We start from the raw sequence: 22,348 nt of genomic DNA, 5'->3' as shown, positions 1-22,348 counted from the left end.
AGCGAGGGTCAGGTGTCCAGTTCTGTCCTGCTTTGAGGGAGAAGAGGTGAGTACAAGGGTAGACCAGCCTTGCCTTATTCAGCCCCAGTGTGTGTGGGCCTTTTTCCTTTACTAAGCAAACCCAGACCTGGTGCACTGACTCACACCTGTAATCCCTGGACTTTGAGGGGCTGAGGTGGGAGGACCACTTGAGGCCAGGAATTCAAGACCAGCATGGGGAACATAGCAAGAACCTGTTTCTCAAAAATTGGCCAGGTCTAGTGGCCTGCGCCTGTGGTTCCAGTTCGTCAGAAGGTTGAGACGAAAGGATTGCTTGAGGCCAGGAGTCTGAAACGAATCTGGGCAATATAGCAAGACCCCCCTCTGCTTTTTTTTTTTTTTTTTTTTTTTTGAGACGGAGTCTCGCTGTCTCTTAGGCTGGATTACAGTGGAGCGATCTTGGCTCACTGCAACCTCTGCCTCCCGGGTTCACGCCATTCTCCTACCTCAGCCTCCCAAGTAGCTGGGACTACAGGCGCCCGCCACCTCGCCCGGCTAATTTTTTCCATTTTTAGTAGACACGGGGTTTCTACTAAACCAGGATGGTCTCGATCTCCTGACCTCATGATCTGCCCGCCTCGGCCTCCCAAAGAGCTGGGATTACAGGTGTGACCACCGTGCCTGGCCTGCATTTTTTTTTTTTAATTAGCTGGATGCAGTGGCTCACACCTGAAATCCCAGCACTTTGAGAGGCGAAAGTAGGAAGATCCCTTGAGGCTAGGAGTTCAGGCCCAGCCTGGGCAATGCAGCAAGATTCCATCTCTACAAAAATATTTCGTAAAAAATTAGCCATGCACGGTGATGTATATCTGTAGTCTTAGTTACTCAGAAGGCAGAGGTGGGAGGATCACTTGAGGCTAGGAATTCAAGACCAGCATGGCAAGAACCTGTTTCTCAAAAATCGGCCAGGTCTAGTGGCCTGTGCCTATGGTTCCAGTTACTCAGAAGGCTGAGGTGAATGGATTGCTTGAGGCCAGGAGTTTGAAATCAATCTGGGCAATATAGCAAGACCCCTCTCTGCCTTTTTTTTTTAATTAGCTGGATGCAGTGGCTCACACTTGAAATCTTAGCACTTTGAGAGGCGAAGGTGGGAAGATCTCTTGAGGCTAGGAGTTCAGGCCCAGCCTGGGCAATGCAGCAAGATTGCATCTCTACAAAAATATTTTGTAAAAAATTAGCCAGGCACAGTGATGCGTACCTGTAGTCTCAGTTACTCAGGAGGCTAAGGTGGGAGGATCATTTGAGCCCAGGAGTTTGAGGCTGCAGTGGGTCATGACTGCACCACTGCACTCCAGCCTGGGCAACAGAGCAAGACCCCATCTCATAAATAAATAGTTAAATAAATAACACTAAACCCTCAAAGCCAAATAAGCTCTCCCCTCGCGTCTCCATCACTCCCCTCCCCACCTCCAGTTCTGGAGAAATCAAGACACAAAGGAGGCCGTTCTGGGAAGTGCTATTAACATGTATTTATTCCACAAGGTGGGAGATGGGGTGAGGAGATGGTCACCAATAAGATGTCACCAAATGAGACACTGTGAATCCCACACAGGGCAAGGGGGCAGCTACAGGGTTCAGCTCTGGGCAGGGCTTGTCCAGGGACAGAGTGGGGAAAAGAGATGGGGACTGGGAGATGGGACAGCCTCCCATCGGGGGCACCCCACAGGGCAGGGCTGAGACACATCCTTCCGGCCAGTGACACGGGGCCAAACCCACACCCTTCTCATCCCTCGTCCCCATCCAGGCGAGTAATGAAGCAGCAAGCCCAAGGCCACACAGCTAGGTCAGCATCGTCGCACGCTCTGGAACGCACAGCCAGACACACACACAAACACACACACACACACACACACTGCCACACACAGCACACAGGCACACACGCTCGTGCATGCACACGCGTTCATATATTAATTCTGATTTATATGTGCACCCTAACCAGAGGGCAATCGAAAAAAAATTAATACTCTTCAGAGAGGAAACGACTGCCTTCTCCTCTGCCAGCCAGCAGAGCGTGGGGTGAAATGAGGGGAGCCAAAAGCATCTTCGAGGGTCCTGGCAGCCTTTGCTTCAGCCCTTAGGTTCTGGATGGAGGAGCGGTGCTGCTGCCCGGTGGCAGCCTCCGGGAGTCAGGACTTCCTGGTCCTTGATGGCCCCTAGCTCCATCCTGCGGGGCCCTCGCAGCTGAGACCCTGCTGCAGGCTTGGCCTATTTCTGTCTCTGGCTTCTTCCAGACACAGGCAGGAGAGCTGGCCCAAGCACACTGATAAGAGCCTAGTGCCCAGGTGATTAGGAGAGAAAGCATCAGCTCCATCCAGGTCATCTCGGGAGGGGCCAAAAAAGTCAAGAGCTGCAGTACCCAAAGCCACCATGGTGGGAAGGGTTAGGGGCCGTGGCTGCCTTGGGGCATGAACAGGCAGGTGTCATGTGGGCAGAAGTAACCTTGGAGGAAACAGTGCCTGGTTCTCGCTGCCTCCTTTTAGGGCGGGGAGCTAGGACATGGCTGAAGCCCCCACTGCCTCCCACTGTGTTGATGGCTGGAGTTCAGCAGCCGCTGCTGCAAGATGAGACACAGGAGGGGACCCTGCCAGTCCCAGATCCTGATTCTGGGATGGGAGATGTGGAGGAGAACTGGACAGTCTTGCTCCTCAGTACCAGGTTCACATCAGAGGCTGCAGTAGACAGCTCTCGGTTTCCCAGAGAAGGGGTTGGGGGGCTTTTCCAGGCTGCAGGAAACTTGTGGGCAGCTGAATGCCTGAGGGGGGACAGAGTCTCCATCCAGGGTCCTTGTGCTGCCCTGGAGAAGCCCTGGGGGGCCCATCGAGTACTTGCCAGCCCCTTGCTGTCTCTCCACCAGGGTGGCTGGTCCAGAGGTCGGAGGGAGCAGCCATGTCCTGGGGGCCAGGCTCCAGTGCCCCAGCTCCCTCCCTCTACTTGATGGAGTTCTTAATCGTCCACCTCTGACCTGTGCAGCTGCGGAGGATGAGGTCAATGCCAGCCAGGCCCCGGTTCTCCACCTCCAGGCAGCGTCCTGTGCCCTTGTTCATGATGGCTCCGTTCTGGGAGGGGGCAAAATCGAGAAGAGAGGATAAGAGAGACAGGAGAGAGAGAGGGAGACAGAGACAGTGAGAGATACAGAGAGAGAAGAAAGAGAGACAGGAGAGAGAAAATGACAAAGAGACAAAGAAAAAGAGAGAAGAGAAAGAGAGACAGAGAAAGAGGTAAAGAGAAGACAGAGAGAAAGAGGACAGAGAAAAAGAGGCAAGAGAGAGAGGAGAAAGAGAGAAAATAGAGACAGAAGAGAAAGAGACAAGAGAGTGAAAGAGACAAAGAAAGAGACAAAGAGAAGACAAAGAAAGGGAGGAGGGGTAGAAAAAGAGGGAAGAGAGAGAAGAGAGCGAAGACAGAGAGAGGAGAGAGAAAAAGAGAAAGATAAAGGGGAGAGAGAAAGAAAAAAGAGGAGAGGAGATGGAAAGAGAGAACATAGAGAGGAGATAGAGAAGAGAGGAGAGACAAGAGAGAGAAGAGAGGGAGAGGGAGAGGAAGAGAGGGAGAGATAGAGAGTAACAGAAGGAGATAGAGAGAGAGAGGCTTAACCATCATGGCGCCTGGCACATACCTTCTTGCAGAGAATCAATTCCACCAAAATTCTTTGCATGGGGCTAGGGCAGGGAAGCATGAGGACCTCCTCTGGGCACTCTGAAGTCAGAACCTAAATAAGCTTCACCTGGTTTGAGTATCTGAATCAGGTGAGGAGCACTGGTGGGGGATGGGGTCGGGATGGGAAGTTTCCTGGGATATTCTTGGTCTAATGGTCTCAACCCCACTGGCTGTGGGTACTTAGTGGATTTCAAGGAAGTCCCCCCTCACTCCTCTCTCAGGATTGATCAGAGCTCAACCAGCCTAGCACTGATGTAGGAATCAGAAATGCTACTCCATGCAGAAACTCCACAGCTGCCCCCAGGAAGTGCTTGGGGTCCACAAGCCCAGCCCGGGGCAGGGAGACCTGGGTTCAGGGTTGCTCTTTGCTGGGGACTCCTGGGGAAGCTGGATTCCCTTCTGTGGTCTTCAGCCTCTGACCGCTGGCCCTGTCCGTACAGCACTCACCTGGATGAAGTTCCAGCGCTTGTACAGGCTGCTCTTGACCTTGTCGCAGTCCAGGAGCTGGGGCAGCCGACTCTTAGAGTTATCCACCAGGCAGCGGGTGTCAGGGAGGAGTGTGGTGGTCCCCAGGGCGCCCAAGTGCAGGAAGCCTTCCTTGGTGTAGCGGGCAAGCTGTCGAGAGACCAGAGCAGCAGGCGAATGGGAGTGGGAGGCAGGAGTGAGACCATGGGAGGAAGCGGGGCTCAGGTCTGCCGGCGTCACCCCTGCTGTCTGTCAATACTACAGTCCTGGCCACCATCCCAGCCTGTCACTCACACTGTATGCTCAGCTCACAGGAGAGCCCTATTCCAGAAAGCCTCCCGGGCTTCCTGAGCCTGGATACAGAGTCCCCAGGGCAACTCTCTGATCTTTTTTCTTTTTTCTTTTTTTTTTGAGATGGAGTCTCACTGTTGCCCAGGCTGGAGTGCAGTGGCGCGATCTCAGCTCACTGCCACCTCTGCTTCCTGAGTTCAAGCGATTCTCCTGCCTCATCCTCCTGAGTGTGTGGGATTACAGGCGCGCACCACCACGCTCAGCTAATTTTTGTATTTTTAGTAGAGACGGGATTTCACCATGTTGGTCAGGCTGGTCTCGAACTCCTGACCTCGTGATCTGCCCGCCTTGGCCTCTCAAAGTGCAGGGATGACAGGCGTGAGCCACCGCACCTGGACCTGATCTTTTTTCTAAGCATATCCTCAGGCAGTGTTTTAGGACCTAGTCTTCTATTCAGCAACGTCGGTAAGAAGGAATAGATGAAGAAGCTGGATGTCTAATCTCTAAATGGCTCTACTTTCAGCTGGCTGGGCCACCTTGAACAAGTCACTTAACCTCTCTGAGTCTCCATTTCCTCCTCACTTATCAAGAGGGATTGACTAAATCTACCCTGGTGCAAAAGGCTAAAAAAAACCATTCACTGAAGAAGAAAGAGACATTAAACAGTACTCAACCTCATAGGTACGAAAAGAAACAAAAATCTAAAATAACGAAATACCACATTTTACGAAAGAGAGTAGGCCAGGCTCAGTGGCTTACGCCTGTGATCCCAGCACTTTGGGAGGCTGAGGTAGGCGGATCACTTGAAGCCAGGAGTTCGAGACCAGTCTGGCCAACACGGCCAAACTCCGTCTCTTCTAAAACTATAAAAATCAGCTGGGCGTGGTGGTGCACAACTATAATCCAAGCTATTCAGGAGCCTGAGGCAGCAGAATTGCTTGAACCTGGGGGTGCGGAGGCTACAGTGAGCCGAGATCGTGCCATTGCACTCCAGCATGGGCAACAGAGTGAGGCTGTCTCAAAAAAAAAAAAAACACAAACAAAACCAAACAAAACAAAACAAAACAAAAAACAAAAAAACTCCCAAAAAACTGAAACTAAAATCAGAGATTATTCACATTTTGGTGACTTACGTCTAAGATGGGCCCTCCCGCTATTGGGCTGGAGGGAGGGTAGATTACTACAACCTTTCAAAAAGGAGATTTCTAAATATATGCTTTGTGCTTTTAAAATGTTCATGGCCTTTGATTCAATTAATCAACTTTTACGCACAAAGGACGTGACACTTCTCATAAGAAGACATACAAGTAGTCAGAACACATGTGAAAAAATGCTCATCATCGCTAATCATCAGAGACATGCCAATCAAAACCACAATGAGATACCATCTCACACCAGCAAGAATGGCTACTATTGAAAAGCCAAAAAATAACAGATGTTGGTGAGGATGCAGAGAAGAAGGAATGCTTATACGCTGTTGGTGGGAATGTAGATTAGTTCATCCACTGTGGAAAGAAGTTTGGGGACTTATCAAAGAACTAAAAGTATAACTACTGTTTGACCTGCAATCCTATTACTGGGTATCGACCCAAAAGAAAAGACATCATTCTACCAAAAAGACACATGCACTTACATGTTCATTGCAGCACTATTCACAATAGCAAAGACACGCAATCAACCTATGTGCCCATAAATGGTGAATTGGATGAAGAAAATGTGGTACCTATACACCATGGAATACGGTACAGCCATGAACAAGAACAGCATCATGTCTTTTGTAGCAACATGGATGCAGCTGGAGGCCATTATCCTAAGAGAATTAATGCAGAATCAGAAAACCAAAGACTGTATGTTCTTGCTTGTGAGTGGGAGTTAAACATTGGGTATTCATGGACATGAAGATGGAAATTACAGACACTGGGAATGCCAAAAGGAGGGAGGGAGAAAGGAAGGCAAGAGTTGAAAATCTATTGGGTATTAGGCTCACTACCTGGGTGACGATTTCAAGCATACCCCAAACCTCAGCATCCTGCAATATACCCTTGTTAAAACCTGTATATGTACCCCTGAATCAAATAAAATATAAATTAAAAGAATCAATTTTTAGAACTCCATGATATGGTTTGGCTGTGTCCCCACCCAAATCTCATCTTGAATTGCAGCTCCCATAATCCTCACGTGTTGTGGAAGGGACCTGGTGGGAGGTAATTGAATCATGAAGCCAGGTTTTTCCCATGCTGTTCTTGTGATAATGAATAAGTCTCATAAGTCTCATGAGATCTGATAGTTTTATAAAGGACAGTTCCTCTATACACACTCCCTTGCCTGCCACCATATAAGGCATGCTTTTGCTCCTCCCTCACCTTCTGACATGATTATGAGGCCTCCTCAGCTATGTAAAACTGTGAGTCCATTAAACCTCTCTTTCTTTATAAATTACCCAGTCTTGGGTATGTCTTTATTAACAGCATGAGACTGGACTAATACACTCTAGCAGGAGGAAATAATCAGAATTGCAAACAAAAATTCAAGGGTAGGGTATTTATTGCAACAGAATTTATAATAAAGAGCAGAGCAAAAATATCGTAAGTGGGCAACAAAATCCTAGTGCTTGCTTTATGCTCTATGTACAACAACAAAGGCTGGATGATTATGGTAGGTTGCAAAACCGACCACATCATCCACTATTCTTTCTATACACCCATGGCAAGATGGCTTTGAAGCAATTTCCATCAAGAAGTGGAATCTATTTCACCATCCCTTGAATACTGGTTGGTCCTGTGACTTGCTTTGGCCAATGGAATGGAGCAGAAGTGAGGCTGTGCCTGTTCCTAAACTAGACTTTTAGCCTTGTATGCATCCCTTCAGCCTCAAACAGGCTGGCCTGTTTGAGGATGAGAGTCATGTGGTCCAATCAGTTGCCAGTTAGCCACCAGTTAACCAAATGGATGAGGCCAACCTGGATGAGGCAGCCCTCAGCCAACCTGCCAGTTGCTGATAGGAGATGCAGGAATGAATCCAGTTAGATCAGCCAAGCCTGGTCCAGATCATAGAATCATCCAGCTGACCTGTAGACTCGTGAGCAATAAAAATATGCATATTGTTTTAAGCCACTACGTTGTGGGGTAGTTGTTATGCAGCAATTCCTAACTGATACAGGGAAGGTGTTGCCTGGCAACCGTTGCCACAACAGGGCCCATACTAGGCTAGCAGCCTTGCCTCTGCTGCCTTCACTGTCCTGGGGAAGGAAAATTATATTGTTTAAGAATCATATTCTAGGCCGGGCGCGGTGGCTCAAGCCTGTAATCCCGCACTCTTGGTGGAGGCCGAGATGCGCTTGGATCACGGAGGTCAGAGATCTTAGACCTCCTGGTCTACACAGTGAAACCCCGTCTGCTACTACAAAATACAAAAAACTAGCGGGCGAGATGGCGGGCGCTGTAGTCCGCTCTACTCGGGAGGCTGAGGCAGCGATGGCGCTGAACCCGGGAGGCGGGAGCTTGCAGTGGCAGCGAGATCGTGCCACTGCACTCCAGCCTGGCCCTACCGGCGAGACTTCCGGGTCCAAAAAAAAAAAAAAAAAAAAAAAAAAAAAGAGAATCATTTAAAGAATCATATTCTAAAATTAAAAAAAATGCATTCACCCATCTTTCACACTCCTGAGAGGTAGAGGCTGTGCCTAATTAATTTCCTTTCTTACTAGCAGCAAATCACAGACCAAGTGCTCAAAACGTGTTTGGGGTTGAGCACATAAATGTGGTGAATGGCATCATTTAAAAACATGACCACATCTACACAGCTGTTGCCTAATAAATTTTTTAGAAAAACACTCTGCATCACTTCTAACCATTGTAAAGAGAATAAATAATGCAATTTTCACAACAACTCTGCAAGATATGTTTTATTATTATTTACATTTTGTAGATGAGGAAACTGAGGCATGAAGACATCTGGTCCGCTGACTGGGTGCTGGCCGCTTTCTTTTGGTCACCAAATACCTGATGGTTGGCTGCCATGGCCCAGCAGCTGAGCAGCAGAAGAGCCCCTCCCAGATTGCCAGGGGAACCCCGCCTCCTCCAGAGAGCTTCAGCATATTCTGCCCAGGAATGAAATAAGTAGCTCTGCTCAGGGACAGGAGTGGCTCTTTTCTGGCAGAAAAGATTCTCTGCATGGGGTTCTCATTTCTTGGTGAAAGCTACTCAGAAGCTCTTGGCTCTGATCCCAAAAGGAGGGCCTGGCTGCTCTCCTTGAACAAGGGACAGGGAGTTTATTAAGTGCCCTTGAGAGAGATGTGGTTAACGTGTGCTTTAAACCCCAATTAGTTCCAAATCAAAGTAATTGTTAGAGGCAAAATGGTAAGAAAATCAGCAGCCCTCCCTCCCCCTCCCTAAACAATGTCTCCCTGAATATATTTAAATTCTCCAAATGCAAAGTGATGAATGACAGCAAGCTGCCTTTATGTTCAGGGAAAAGATATACACAGCTGCTTACTGAAATTATGAATCAATCTATTATCCAGCAGGCAGATGAGCAGCACGAAGAACATTAATTAACTGAGCATATCTGTGACCCAGATGTTTAAAGAGGGAAGCTAAATGCCACTGGGAGTTAGAGGTTCTCCTTTCTGAGGTCTGTTAGGGAATGAAACAATCAGACCTAGAATACTAGGACCTGCAGAGGCCACATGGCAGTCCTAAGCCATGCAGGCATGCAGGGTAGGCTGGGGCAGGCGAGGAGGGCCCTGGATGGGATTTCCTTTCTAGGGGAAGGTATTTATCACACTGAAATTACTAGGTCATGTGCATAGGTTCTGCTGGTCTGGCCAAGGGACCAAGACTTGCCTCCTTTTCTGAGAAAGTTAGAAGCCAGTGCTGTGGTCTGAAGGATGATGGGGCTAAAATTAGGCAAACAGATCTCACATCCACTTTTCTACCAAGAGGCAGGCGGGTAGTGAACCCTTGGATCTGCTGTCAACCAAATGTCTCAAGTTTGCCCCAGTCCTGAACCAGGAGCTTCTGTGATGTTGTCTACCTACCATGACTCCTCATCCCTCATGCTGTCTCCTTGAGGATCTCTCCTTCCTGTCCTCTGCACATTCAACAGGTTTTCCTGCCTCTAAGTCTTTGTCTAGGTGTGTTTCTCTGCCTGGAGATGCTACTGATTGGCCTTCCTCTAGAATATTCTGGCTTCAACTTTCCTAGGCTTCAGTGTGATTCTCTCTTATGCACAGTGTCTTCCAGCCCCTAGACCTCTCCTTTCAGGTCTTTGGAGCAACTGGATGTCTGTGCTGCTCTCATGTGTCTCTTCAAGGTGTGGTCTCCTCATCTTGACCATTTTGTTTATTCATTTTCAAGCTGATGGACATTTGGGTTGTTTCCACTTTTTGGCTATTATGAGTAATGCTGCTGTGGATATTCATGTACAATTTTCATACGAACATATGTTTTCAATTCTGAGGTATACACCTAAGGGCAGAATTACTCATCCTTGGGCCATATGGTAACTCTATGTTTAACTTTCTAAGGAACTGCCAAACTGTTTTCCAAAGCAGCTGCACCATTTTACACTCCCACCAGCAATGAACCGGGGTTTCATTCTCCACATCCTGGCCAACTCATGTTATTGTCTGCTTTTTTTGATTCTAGCTATCCTAGTGAGTGTGAAGTGGCCACTGTGGTTTCGATTTGCATTTCTCTAATGACTAAGGATGTTGAGGATCTTCTCATTTGCTTATTGACCATTTTATATTTTCTTTGAAAAAAAGTCTATTCAAATCTTTTGACCATTAAAAAAAGGTCATTATTTTGTGTTATAAGAGTTCTTTACATATTCTGGATACTAAGACATTTTCTGACATATGATTTACAAATATTTTCTCCCATTCTATGGGTTGTTTTCACGTGCTTGATAATGTCCTTTGAAGTATAAAAGTTTTATTTTGGTAAAATACAAAGTAGCTATTTTTTCTTTGGTTATTTGTGTTTTTGAAGTCATATCTAAGAAACCATTGCAAAATCCAAGGTCATGAAGATTTACCTCTATGTTTTATATGAATGTTATAGTTTCATCTTATATTTAGGTCGTTGGTGCCCTTTGAATTTTTTTCTATATAGTATAAGATAGGGGTCCAAATTCACTCTTTTTCATGTGGATGTCTGTGTCCCAGCACCATTGCTGAAAAGACTATTCTTTCCCTATTGAATTGTCTTGTCACTCTTGTCAAAAATCAATGGACTATAAATGTGAGGGTTTGTTTCTAGACTCTAAATGTGATTCCTTTGATCTCCATGTCTATCTTTGTGCCATACTATACTGCTTTGATTATTATAGCTTTGTAGTAAGTCTTAGAACTGGGAAGTGTGAGTCTTGCAACTTTGTTCTTTTTCAGTACTGTCCTGGCTATTTTGTGTCCCTTGAATTCCATATGTATTTTAGGATTAGCATTTTCCATTTCTGCAAAAAAAAAAAAAATAAAAAAAAAAAAAAAAAAAAAAAAGTTGGCATTTTGAAAGGGATTGCATTGAATCTTTAGATCAATTTAGGAAGAACTGCCATCTTAACACTCTTAAGTCCTCTAATCCATGAACACAGGATATCTTTTTTAGTTAGATCTTTATTTCAATAATGTTTTGTCATTTCAGTGTACCTGTCTTGCAGTTTTTTGGCTAAATGTATTCCTAAGCATTTAATCCTTTTTGATACTATTGTAAATGGTTTTTTGTTCTCTTAATTCCCTTCTCAGAATGTTCGTTGCCAGTGCAAGCAGTGTGTTTAATACACCTCTGTGATCACACCAGTCACCCAGGTACCTCATGGTCACTCTGAAAAGCAGGTTTTACAAGTCTCCTCGGTCTTTGCTTTCACAGGGCCAGGGCCAGGTGCCAACTGACTACACCCACTGGAGACCTGTGTTCCAACTGTGCCTGGGCCCTTCTTCATCTTTTCATTCGCCTCATGTGACTCTCTGTCAGCCAACACCCCTCCCATCCCTGCCAGAGTCTGGATTTTTAAAAATGTGTCCTTCCTCCTCAATCTCCTGTCCTGGTGTCCCGGGCCCTCACTGCCTTCAGAGAATATTACTTTCCATTTTGTTGAAAAGTTGTCTCCCTTACTTCTCAAAAACCTGTCTTCCTTCACTCACATTTCCTTCAGTCTCTGACCCTCTCCCCACTCTGTAGGTACCCTAAGCCATTACTCGCTCCTTTCTTTCATTTCTTCAGTCAAGCTACAAATATAACCAGATCTTTATGTCTCTAGCCACAGCTCTATTTGTCTCTTAATTTGAATTTCCTCTCTCTCATACCTTTCATGCCTTGCAACCTAACTTCTGCCATTGTTACTTCATTGAAATTGCCCTTTTAAAGGTCATCAGGTGATATGGTTTGAATGTTTGTCCCCACCAAGTATCAGGTTGAAATGTGATTGCCGGTGTTGTAGACGGGGTCTGATGGGAGGTAACTGTATCATGGGGCCATATCCTTTATGAATGGTTTAAGCACCACCCCCTTGGTGATCAGTGAGTTCTTGCTTAGTTAGTTAATGCAAGATCTGGTTGTTTAGAAGTCTGGGACCTTCTCACCTCACTCTCTTGTTCCCACTCTTGCCAAGTGATGTGCCTGCTTCTGCTTCACCTTCCACCATGGGCAAAAGCTCCCTGAGGCCTCACCGAAGCTGAGCACATGTCCTACAGCCATAAGCCAATTAAACCTCTTCTTTATAAATTACCCAGTCTCGGGTATTTCTTTAAAACAAGGCAAGAACAGCCTAATAAAGCAGGATCTATAATATAAACTTCAATTGCTTTTTCTTCAATTGTACCCCGGCTCTGTGCTGAGTGCATTGATATATATTCTCCTATATGTAGTCACTTTCTTGGAGATTTTTCCCATCCTCAGAGCTTTGAATAGCATCTACATGCTAATTTGGCTGTTTGAAACTTCTGTCTCCAAACCAAAAATTTCTCTCAATTCCAACTTTGTATATCCAGCTCCCTACATGACATACCACTTGGATGTCTAATAAGCATTTTAAATTTAGATGACCCAACTGAACTCATCCTCTTGTGTAACCTCTATCACCCATACACTTATCCAGCATCGGTTCCTTCTTGGTAATAACTCCATCCTTACAGTTGCTTAGGTCAAACACCTTACTTACTATAATGATCCATTAGCAAATCATATCCAGATTTCACCTCCCTGTTCTAAGCCACCTTCCTTTCTTGGTAAGGTTAGGGCAATGGCCTCCTGACTCATTCCCCAGTTCCCCCTCCTTGCCTCCCTCAGTTTTCTTATCAACACACCATCCAGAGTGACTGCTTTTAAAATACTATATTATTTAAAATCATGTTACTTTAAATTGGAGTCAGGGTGTGCCATCTCTCTGCTGAAGATCTTCTAGAGGCTTCCACTCTAACTGAAAATAAAAGTCCAAGATCTTTGCGATGCGTCTTGCAATCCAATAATAGCTTTCTGAGCTTCCAGAACTTCCGGCCAAATGTCATATTTTTTGCTGAGACTTTTCCTTGAGCCTCTTATTTAATCCAGCCACATGGGCCTCCCTACTGATCTGTGAACCGTCCATGCCTGCTCCTGCTCAGAGCCTTTGCATTGGCTGTTCCTTCTCTCTTGAATACTCTTCCTTTAGATTTCTTCTTTTTATATTTTTTAAAATTTTAGATTCAGTGGGTACATGTACATATTTGTTACATGGATATATTGTATAATGCTGAAGTTTGGACTTCTACTGAACCCATCACCCAAATAGTAAACATAGTACCCAGTAGGCACTTTTCAACCCTTACCTTCCTCCCTCTCTCTCTACTCTGGTAGTCTACACTGTCTATTGTGTCCATTTTTATGTCCAATGTTTAGCTCCCACTTACAAGTAAGAACATGTGGTATTAGGTTTTCTGTTCCTTTGTTAATTCACTTAGGATAATGGCCTCCAGCTACATCTACGTTGTTGCAAAGGATAAGATTTCATTCTTTTTTATGGTTGCATAGTGTTCCATGACATATATGCATGTGTGTGTGTGTGTATATGTGTGTGTGTGTATATATGTGCATATATGTATATATATATTTTCTTTATCCCATCCACTCTTAATGGGTACTTCGGTTAATTCCATGACTTCGTTTTTGTGGATAGTGCTGCGACGAACATACAAGTGCAGGCATCTTTTTGATGCCTTTTCCTTTGGGTAGGTACCCAGGAGTGCCTCCTCCAGATGTTGGAATGGCTCACTCTCTCACCTCTTTCAAGTTTCCGCTTAAATGTCATATTCTTTTTTTTTTTTTTTTTCTTTTTTGAGATGGAGTCTCACTCTGTCGCCCAGGCTGGAGTGCAATGGCGCGATCTTGGCTCACTGCAACCTCTGCCTCCCGGGTTCAAGTGATTCTCCTGCCTCAGCCTCCAGAGTAGCCGGGATTACAGGCACCTGCCACCATGCCCAGCTAATTTTTGTATTTTTAGTAGAGACAGGTTTCACCAGGTTGGCCAGGCTGGTCTCGAACTTCTGACCTCAGGTGATCTGCCTGCCCCAGCCTCCCAAAGTGCTGGGATTACAGGCGTGAGCCACCGCGCCTGGCCAAATGTCATATTCTTGCTGAGACTTTCCCTTGATCATCGTATTTAAAAGTTCACGTGCACCACTTACTCCCTATCTTTCTCCTTGCTTTACTTCTCTGTAAACACCTATTATCTTCTATTAAACCATCTATTTTCCCTACTTACCCAGTTTGTTGTTTGGCTCCCTTGGCTAGAATGAGAGTGGCATGAAGGCAGGGGTGTGTTTGCTTAACTTTTTTGTTTGCTGCTCTATCTCTAGCTCTTAGAAGAATGCCTGGCATATAGTAGGTGCTTGATAAACATTTGTGACATCATGAATGAATGACACAGTGCTTGCTTTCGAGGTGTTCACAGCTTACTCACTGGAGCCAGGCAAGTAAAAAGGCAATGATAGCAATGATAACAAAATGTGGAATCTTGCCAGGAAATACACGAAGTGTGTTCATAAAGGCAGAATAGGATGGGGCCCTAATCCAAAAGAGGAAGGTCAAAGAAGGATTCCCAGAGAAGGCATTGAAGTCAAGCCCTGATGGAGTCAGCCAACTAGGCAAGTAAGAGAAAAATAGATCAGACCAGGAAGAGGGAGCAGCTGTTTAAAGGCCTGGAGACCAGAGGAAATGTGGTGTTTTGGAGAATCCAAGCATAGCTTTCACCATGATGGAGTACAGAGGTGGGGGAGCTGGGTCTAGTGCAGGTGAGACTCCACTAGATGGAGTCCATCAAGCTCAGGAATCGAGGCTTTCTCATTAAGAGCCATCTGAATTTTAGGCTGACCACATTGTCTGTCGAGTGGAGAATGAACTGCAATGAGGGTGGAAGTGGAGGGGTGGATGAAGGTCTGAACTCAAGTGTGACAGTGAAGGTTAAAAGAAGACAGATTTCAGAATGCATACAAGTTAATTTAAGTAGTTAAGAAGTTAAGAATGATTCTTTTTTTTTTTATTTTCTTTTTTGAGAAGGAGTCTCACTATGTCGCCCAGACTGTAGTGCAGTGGTGTGATCTCTGCTCACTGCAACCTCTGACACCTGGGCTCAAGCGATTCTTGAGCCTTAGCCTCCTGATTAGCTGGGACTACAGGTGTGCACCACCGCGCCCGGCTAATATATTTTTTGTATTTTTAGTAGAGATGGACTTTCACTATGTTGGCCAGGCTGGTCTTGAACTCCGTCTCAAGTGATCTGCCTGCCTCGGCCTCCCAAACTGCTGGGATTACAGGTGTGAGCCACTGTGCCTGGCCAAGAATTATTCTATCTTACTGGAAAACAGAATCTTTTATCATCATACACTGACACACTTCACTTTATTATTTTTTTTCTGAGATGGGGTCTCACTCTGTCACTCAGGCTGCAGTGCAGTAAAGTGATCATAGTTCATTGCAGCTTCCAACTCCTGGGCACACGTGATCCTCTTGCCTCAGCCTCCCAAGTAGCTGGGACTACAGGTGCATGCTACACCACCTGGTTATTAAAAAAAAAAAACACATCATAGACACAGGGTCTCACTATTTTCCCCAGGCTGGCCTCAAACTCCTAGGCTCAAATGATTCTCCCATTTCAGCCTCCCAAAGTGTTAGGATTACAGGCATGACCCACCGTGTCCAGGCTGCATTCATCTTTTTTTTTTTTTTTTTTTTGAGACGGAGTCTCGCTCTGTCGCCCAGGCTGGAGTGCAGTGGCCGGATCTCAGCTCACTGCAAGCTCCGCCTCCCGGGTTTACGCCATTCTCCTGCCTCAGCCTCCCGAGTAGCTGGGACTACAGGTGCCTGCCACCTCGCCCGGCTAGTTTTTTGTATTTTTTAGTAGAGACAGGGTTTCGGCTGGGCGCGGTGGCTCAAGCCTGTAATCCCAGCACTTTGGGAGGNGGCCCAGGCCGCATTCATCTTTAATAACGCATTTTGTTTGATACTAATGAAGTTACCCCAGCTTTCTGCTCTTTTAAAATTTGCCTGACATAACCCTTTCCACTTTTTTAATTCAATACTTCATTCTCCTGAGGGTTTTTTTTTTTTTTTTTTTTTGAGATGGGAGTCTCGCTCTGTCACCCAGGCTGGAGTGCAGTGGCTCGCTGCAACCTCTGCCTATTGCGCTGCACTGCAAGCTCGCTGCAATCTCGGCTCGCTGCAACCTCTGCCTCCCTGGTTCAAGCGATTCTCCTGCCTCAGCCTCCGGAGTAACTGAGACTACAGGCGCGCCACCACGCCCGGCTAATTTTTGTACTTTTAATAGAGACGGGGTTTCCCCATGTTGGCCAGAATGGTCTTGATCTCTTGACCTTGTGATCCACCCGTCTCGGCCTCCCGAGGTGCTGGGATTACAGGTGTGAGCCACTGAGCATGGCCTTTTTTTTTGAGATGGAGTCTTGCTCTGTTGCCTAGGCTGCAGTGCAGTGGCATGATCTTGGCTCACTACAACCTCCACCTCCCTGGTTCAACCAATTCTCCTGCCTCAGCCTCCCAAGTAGCTGGGATTATAGGTGCACACTGCCACACCCGGCTAATTTTTTGTATTTTAGTAGAGACCAGGTTTCACCGTGTTGCCCAGGCTGGTCTTGAACTCATAAGGTCTGGCAATCTACCCCCCTCGGCCTCCCAAAGTGCTGGGATTACAGGCGTGAGTCACTGTGCATGGTGCTCTCCTGAGGTTTTTATGTGTCCCTTGAAAATGGAATACAGCTGGAGTTTTCAAAATTGAAGATAGCAATCTCTGTCTTTTAACTGGAGAGTTAAATCCATTCATATTCATTGTAATTAATATTTGTACTTATTTCTGCCATCTCTCTTTGTGCTTTCTGTTTGTCCAGGCTCCTCAGTTTCCTTCTTTCTTCTCTACTTGCCTTTGCTTGGATTAGTTGTGTTTGGATGATTTGTTGTAATGTTATCATATTTCATTGTTCCCCTCTACAGATTTAAAAATCACACCCCATTTCCATTATTTTATTGTTTACTCTTGAAGTTTAACCATTGACAACTTTGCAAAATCTAATTTTATAAAATATCTTAACATCTGCTTCCCCTTGATAAAATTCAAAGGCATTAGGATACCAGATCTGATCACTTCCTTCTAACTGTTCAGTACTTTGGTTGTGTCTCCCTTGTTCCCCAAATTAGACATTATTCTTATGATTTTATGCAATAAATGTTTGCATAGATTTATTGATGTGTTTATAAATTTCTTTGCTTACAAATCATTCTTGCCTCAAGACATCCTTCTGTAGTCATTTTCCTTTGATTCTTTACAAGTTCTGGGCCGGGCGCAGTGGCTCACGCCTGTAATCCTAGCACTTTGGGAGGCTGAGGCGGGCAGATGACAAGGTCAGGAGATCGAGACCACAGTGAAACCCCATCTCTACTAAAAATACAAAAAATTAGCCGGGCGCGGTGGTGGGCGCCTGTAGTCCCACCTACTCGGGAGGCTGAGGCAGGAGAATGGCATGAACTCAGGAGGCGGAGCTTGCAGTGAGCCGAGACTGCACCACTGCACTCCAGCCTGGATGGCAGAGTGAGACTCCGTCTCAAAAAAAAAAAAAAAAAGTTCCTTTGGTGACTGTCTGTCATAGGACAGACACACTGTCAGATTTAGTTTATCTGAAAATGTCTTGGGATAATTTGTTATGCAGCAAAAGCTCACTGATACAACTTCTCTGCCTCCCTCCCTCCCTCCCTCTTTCTTTCTTTCTTTCTTTTGACAGAGTCTCACTCTTGTCGCCCAGGCTGGAGTACAATGGCATGCCTCCCGGATTCAAGCAATTCGGCCTCAGCCTCCTGAGTAGCTGGGATTACAGGCACCCACCACCACGCCTGGCTAATGTTTGTACTGTTAGTAGAGGCAGGGTTTTGCCATGTTGGCCGGGCTGGTCTTGAACTCCTGACCTCAGGAGATCCACCTGACTTGGCCTCCCAAAGTGCTGGGATTATAGGCGGGAGCCACCACTCCCGGCTGATACAACCACTTTCTTAAGAGCCTAGAAAAAAATTTAAATAATGTTTGCTGTAGTTTATCTAGAATCTGTCTATATGAGAGCAGGGAGACCCTTCAAATTATCTAATGTGCTACTGAAAGCTATTTCATTACTGTGATGCTCATTAACCAATTATGGCCAAGCCACTATCTGTGAAATCTACCATCTTGGTATGACGATGCTGACTGTTGCCAAGGCAATCCTGCTAGTGGGAGGAGAAGGATGGGTAATGCATCCTTCTCTGAGTTTATAACTGCCTGAAACTTGTGACTCTCATTCCTGCAGTGTGGAGCCAACAGACAATTAGCTCCCTGTTACGCACCCAGAGTCCCCTAGTTCTAGACTTGCATACTTGAATCAACTTTGCACCTTCCCCTCCCTCATCCTTCTCATCCACAAACTTGCAAATCCTCCAATTCCTGCTTCTAAATATTCCCTCCCAAAATTCCAGACTATTTTGAGACCTGAATATTCTTACTACATTGAGACAGATGCAAATAAAGACAGATCTTTATCAATGGTCCTCTTGCCTCCGGACCCTCCCAGTTCTCTTCCACCCTACCCAGTCCTGCAGGTTATAATCATCCCATTCCTTGCCTCAACCTTCCATTGCTCCCATGGTCCACCAATTTAAGAGTAAACTTTCTACCATGACTTTTTACTCTATGGTCCAACTTACCTTTTCAGGCATAACTCTTGCTTTTCTGGTTTAGTCTGATAGATGATATGAGGTTTCTCAACAACAGCCGACCGTCCAGCCTGCCTTCCCTGTATAAGCAGGATATTCTCTCCCTAGCCCCACCCTGTCTCCACTGGTTCCATATAGCTCCCACCCAGATATGACTCTTCCAACTTACATAATTTCATATTTTATAAATGTGTTTTTCTTTGCTATAGGTTTTTGTTATTGTTATTTTAGCAGCATTCTACCCATTTTATCCAACATAAGGACCAACGAAAGTATCTTGCAAAATGAAATGCCCTATAAATGTCTTTGGAAGTGAATTGGATTACTCTAGGTTTGGCTCCTGGGCTCAAGAGGAGAAATGAACATCATTATCCACACCCTAATGCATTAGGAAAAATCCTCTGAGCTCAAATACAATTAATTCTCATTTAGGGGGAAAGAATTTTCCATTTGAGATGATCTAAGAGACACACACAACTATTAACCCAAATTTAACAGCCTTGAAATAAAACTAGAATACGCAGGTTATAGCCAGATAAACAAAAATCAGATAAATAATTGCAGAATGACTCCAGAACACAGCAAAATCCATCAGATTATCAATAAAAACATGGCTTGCAATTGCTTTCCTATTAAGGGCCTTTCTCCTGATTTTAATATCCAGCAGTCAGTGTAGAAAACAATGGCTAAATGCAAAATGTAGGTTTCTTGGCTGGGCACAGTGGCTCACACCTGCAATCCCAGCACTTTGGGAGGGTGAGGCAGGAGGATCACTTGAGGATAGGAGTTTAAGACCAGCCTGGGTAACATAGTGAAACACTGTCTCTATAAAAATAAACTAAAATAAATTAGCCGGGTATGGTGGCACATGCCTGTAGTCCCAGCTACTCGGGAGGCTGAGGCAGGAGGATCGCTTGAACCCAGGAAATTAAGGCTGCAGTCAGCTATGACTGCACCACTGCATTCCAGCCTAGGTGACAGAGCAAGATCCTATCTCTAAAACAAACAAACACCAAAAAAGAAAAGTTCAGGTTTCCCAGCTTCTACTCAAGAGACAGAGAGATATATTCCATTAATTCAGATCTGCTTTGGAGTACATTTATTTATTACTTGGTCAAAGCCCAGAAGAATGGTTTCTTATGACTGCAAGAACATGTGCATATTCTTGAAATGGACAGAGTTTATCCTTCACTGTCCTGGGTGTTTACGAAGCCGGGCCAAGCTAAGAAAGAGGCAGTCCAGCAGTGGACAGGAGCCCCTCCAGGCTATCCTGAGAGCAAGGACCCAGTCCCAGGCACAGAGTTTACAAGCCTGAGAAGATGCTGTCTCCAGTGGCCTTTAGACATTTACAGAGGACGCTGCCTTCGGAAAATCCCAAATGCCCAATCCCAAACTGAATATACAAAATAAATGTCTCACAGTGGACAAGTGGTGGCTGCCTCAGAGCTGGGTTTAGAAAAGGAGCATGAGAAATCCTTGAGGGAGATGGCAATGTTCTGAATCTTGATTTCAAGGGTAGCTTCACAGGTGTACACACTTGTCAAAACTCATCAGATTGCACACTTTAAATGGATGCGCTGTATTGTATTTACCTTATGCTTCCGTATAGTTGATTTAAAAATATATATGGGAGCTTAGAAAGCATGCTATGGAACCAGATGGTTTTTGCAGAGAGGACCAGCTCCTGGGGACTGGGATGGTCCCAAGGGCCCTTCCTCGCTGGCTTCTCCCTTCTGCCATATGACTCATCATGCTGGATTCAAGCATTGTTTCCAGAAAATGCATTTGCTGCTTGGAATGAACGGGGATACATCTTTGTGCCACAAGAACCTCAGGCTGATTTTCTTGCAGAGACAGTTCTAGGAGTGGATAGATTGGGGCAGTTCCAATGGAGGCAGGATCTGGCCCACATGGCCTGTGGAGAGACCTGGGGCCTCTCTTGGTGTGGGGCACCAGGAGGGGAGCTGGAAGAGCTGGGCGAGAGAGGGAATGCATAGTCCACTCCGACTTCTAGGGGATCAGGAGGATATTCGTAAGCACATCTTCAAAGCAAACCTCTGACTGCTGAATTGGTTAAGGAAGCAAAGACTTTATTTCTCAGTAGGACAGACCGCTGATAACATGAATTTCTTTTTTGTCTCTATACGTGACATGGGAAGGGAGGACTGTATCCTGGTGTAGCGTGGACATGCTAGCAAGCACTGGCTATCTGTACCACGGCTCAACGAGCTCACTTTCTTCACTTGCCAACTAGAGCAGCATTTCTGGTCTTGTATCATTAGAGAGACAGGAGAGTATAATGGTTAAGGACTTGGACTCTGGGGTCTGCTTAGGAAATCCAGGCTCTGCTACTTAATGATTTTATGGTCCTGGGCCAATTACTTTAGCCCTATGGGACTCTGCTTCCTCATTTTTCAAATGGGGATAATGGCTGGGCACGGTGGCTCACACCTGTAATCCCAGCACTTTGGGAGGCCGAGGCGGGTGAATCACTTGAGGTCAGAAGTTTGAGACCAGCCTGGCCAACATGGTGAAACCCTGTCTCTAATAACAGTCCAAAAATTAACTGAACATGGTGGTGCATATCTGTAATCACAGCTACTCGGGAGGCTGAGGCAGGAGAATTGCTTGAACCCGGGTGGCAGAGGTTGCAGTGGGCTGAGACTGTGCAATGGCATTTCAGCCTGAGTGACAGAGTGAGACTCCATCGCAAAAAAAAAGAGGGGGGATAATTATAGATTACATCATAGGGCATTTATGGAGATTGATATGGTTTGGTTCTGTCCCCACCCAAATCTCATCTGGAATTGCAGCTCCCACAATTCCTGTGTTCTGTGGGAGGGACCAAGTGGGAGGTACTTGAAACATGGAGGCAGGTCTTTCCTGTGCTGTTCTTGAGATAGTGAATAAGTCTCACGAGATCTGATGGTTTTATAAAGGGGAATTTCCCTGCACAAGCTCTCTTCTCTTGTCTGCTGCCATGTGAGACGTCCCTTTCACCTTCCACCATGATTGTGAGGCCTCCCCAGCTACGTGGAACTGTGAGTCCATTAAACCTCCTTGTTTTGTAAATTGCCCTGTCTCACACATGTTTTTATCAGCAGCATGAAAATGGACTAATATAGAGATTAAATAAAATAATTAGAAGCAAATGTGGATATTAGTTTCCCCGACCTCACCCACCATTGAATAACTGAGTCTCACTCCAGCTTTACCAAGAACTTATTTTCTTTCCTATAGATTTTTTTTTGAACTTTTTAAAAAGTTCAGGGGTACAAGTGCAGGTTTGTTCTGTAGGTAAACTTGTGTCATGGGGTTTGTTGTACAGCTTATTTCATCACCCAAGTATTAAGCCTAGTACCCATTAGTTATTTAATATTTTTCCTGATCCTCTGCCTCCTCCCACCCTCCATCCTCCAATAGGCCCGTGTGTGTTGTTCCCCTCTATGTGTTCATGTGTTCTCATAATTCAGATCCTACTTAGAAGAGGGAAGTTATTTGTTTTCTGTTCCTGTGTTACTTTGCTAAGGATAATGGCTTCCAGCTCCATCCACGTCCCTGCAATGGACAAGATTTCATTATTTTTTATGTCTATAAATATATTATATATATATTTATAGAATTATATATATTTATATATTATATATAAGAGGAATATATATATATAATATATTATATAT

The 22,348-nt window shown here is 45.4% G+C and overlaps 1 protein-coding gene across 2 annotated transcripts in view; it reads right to left on the bottom strand.

Annotated features, from left to right (window-relative positions):
• Nucleotides 1-1,486: 1,486 nt before the first annotated feature.
• The window catches only part of GALNT17 (polypeptide N-acetylgalactosaminyltransferase 17), a 635,334-nt gene continuing 614,472 nt past the window's right edge, over nt 1,487-22,348 (bottom strand). For both annotated transcript variants that reach the window (XM_017895202.1, XM_017895203.1), the window contains 2 exons: nt 4,144-4,311; nt 1,487-3,095 (listed from right to left, as the gene is read on the bottom strand). In XM_017895202.1, the coding sequence (XP_017750691.1) occupies nt 2,967-3,095; nt 4,144-4,311 (297 nt within the window). In that variant the 3' untranslated portion in view covers nt 1,487-2,966. The remainder of the gene's footprint in view (nt 3,096-4,143; nt 4,312-22,348) is intronic.

This window comes from Rhinopithecus bieti, unplaced genomic scaffold (genome assembly GCF_001698545.2).
Source record: "Rhinopithecus bieti isolate Rb0 unplaced genomic scaffold, ASM169854v2 scaffold_23236, whole genome shotgun sequence".
In the NCBI taxonomy this organism is placed as follows: Eukaryota; Metazoa; Chordata; class Mammalia; order Primates; family Cercopithecidae; genus Rhinopithecus; species Rhinopithecus bieti.
The sequence above is the reverse complement of the archived record's forward strand: the minus strand, read 5'-3'. Positions and strand labels throughout refer to the sequence as shown.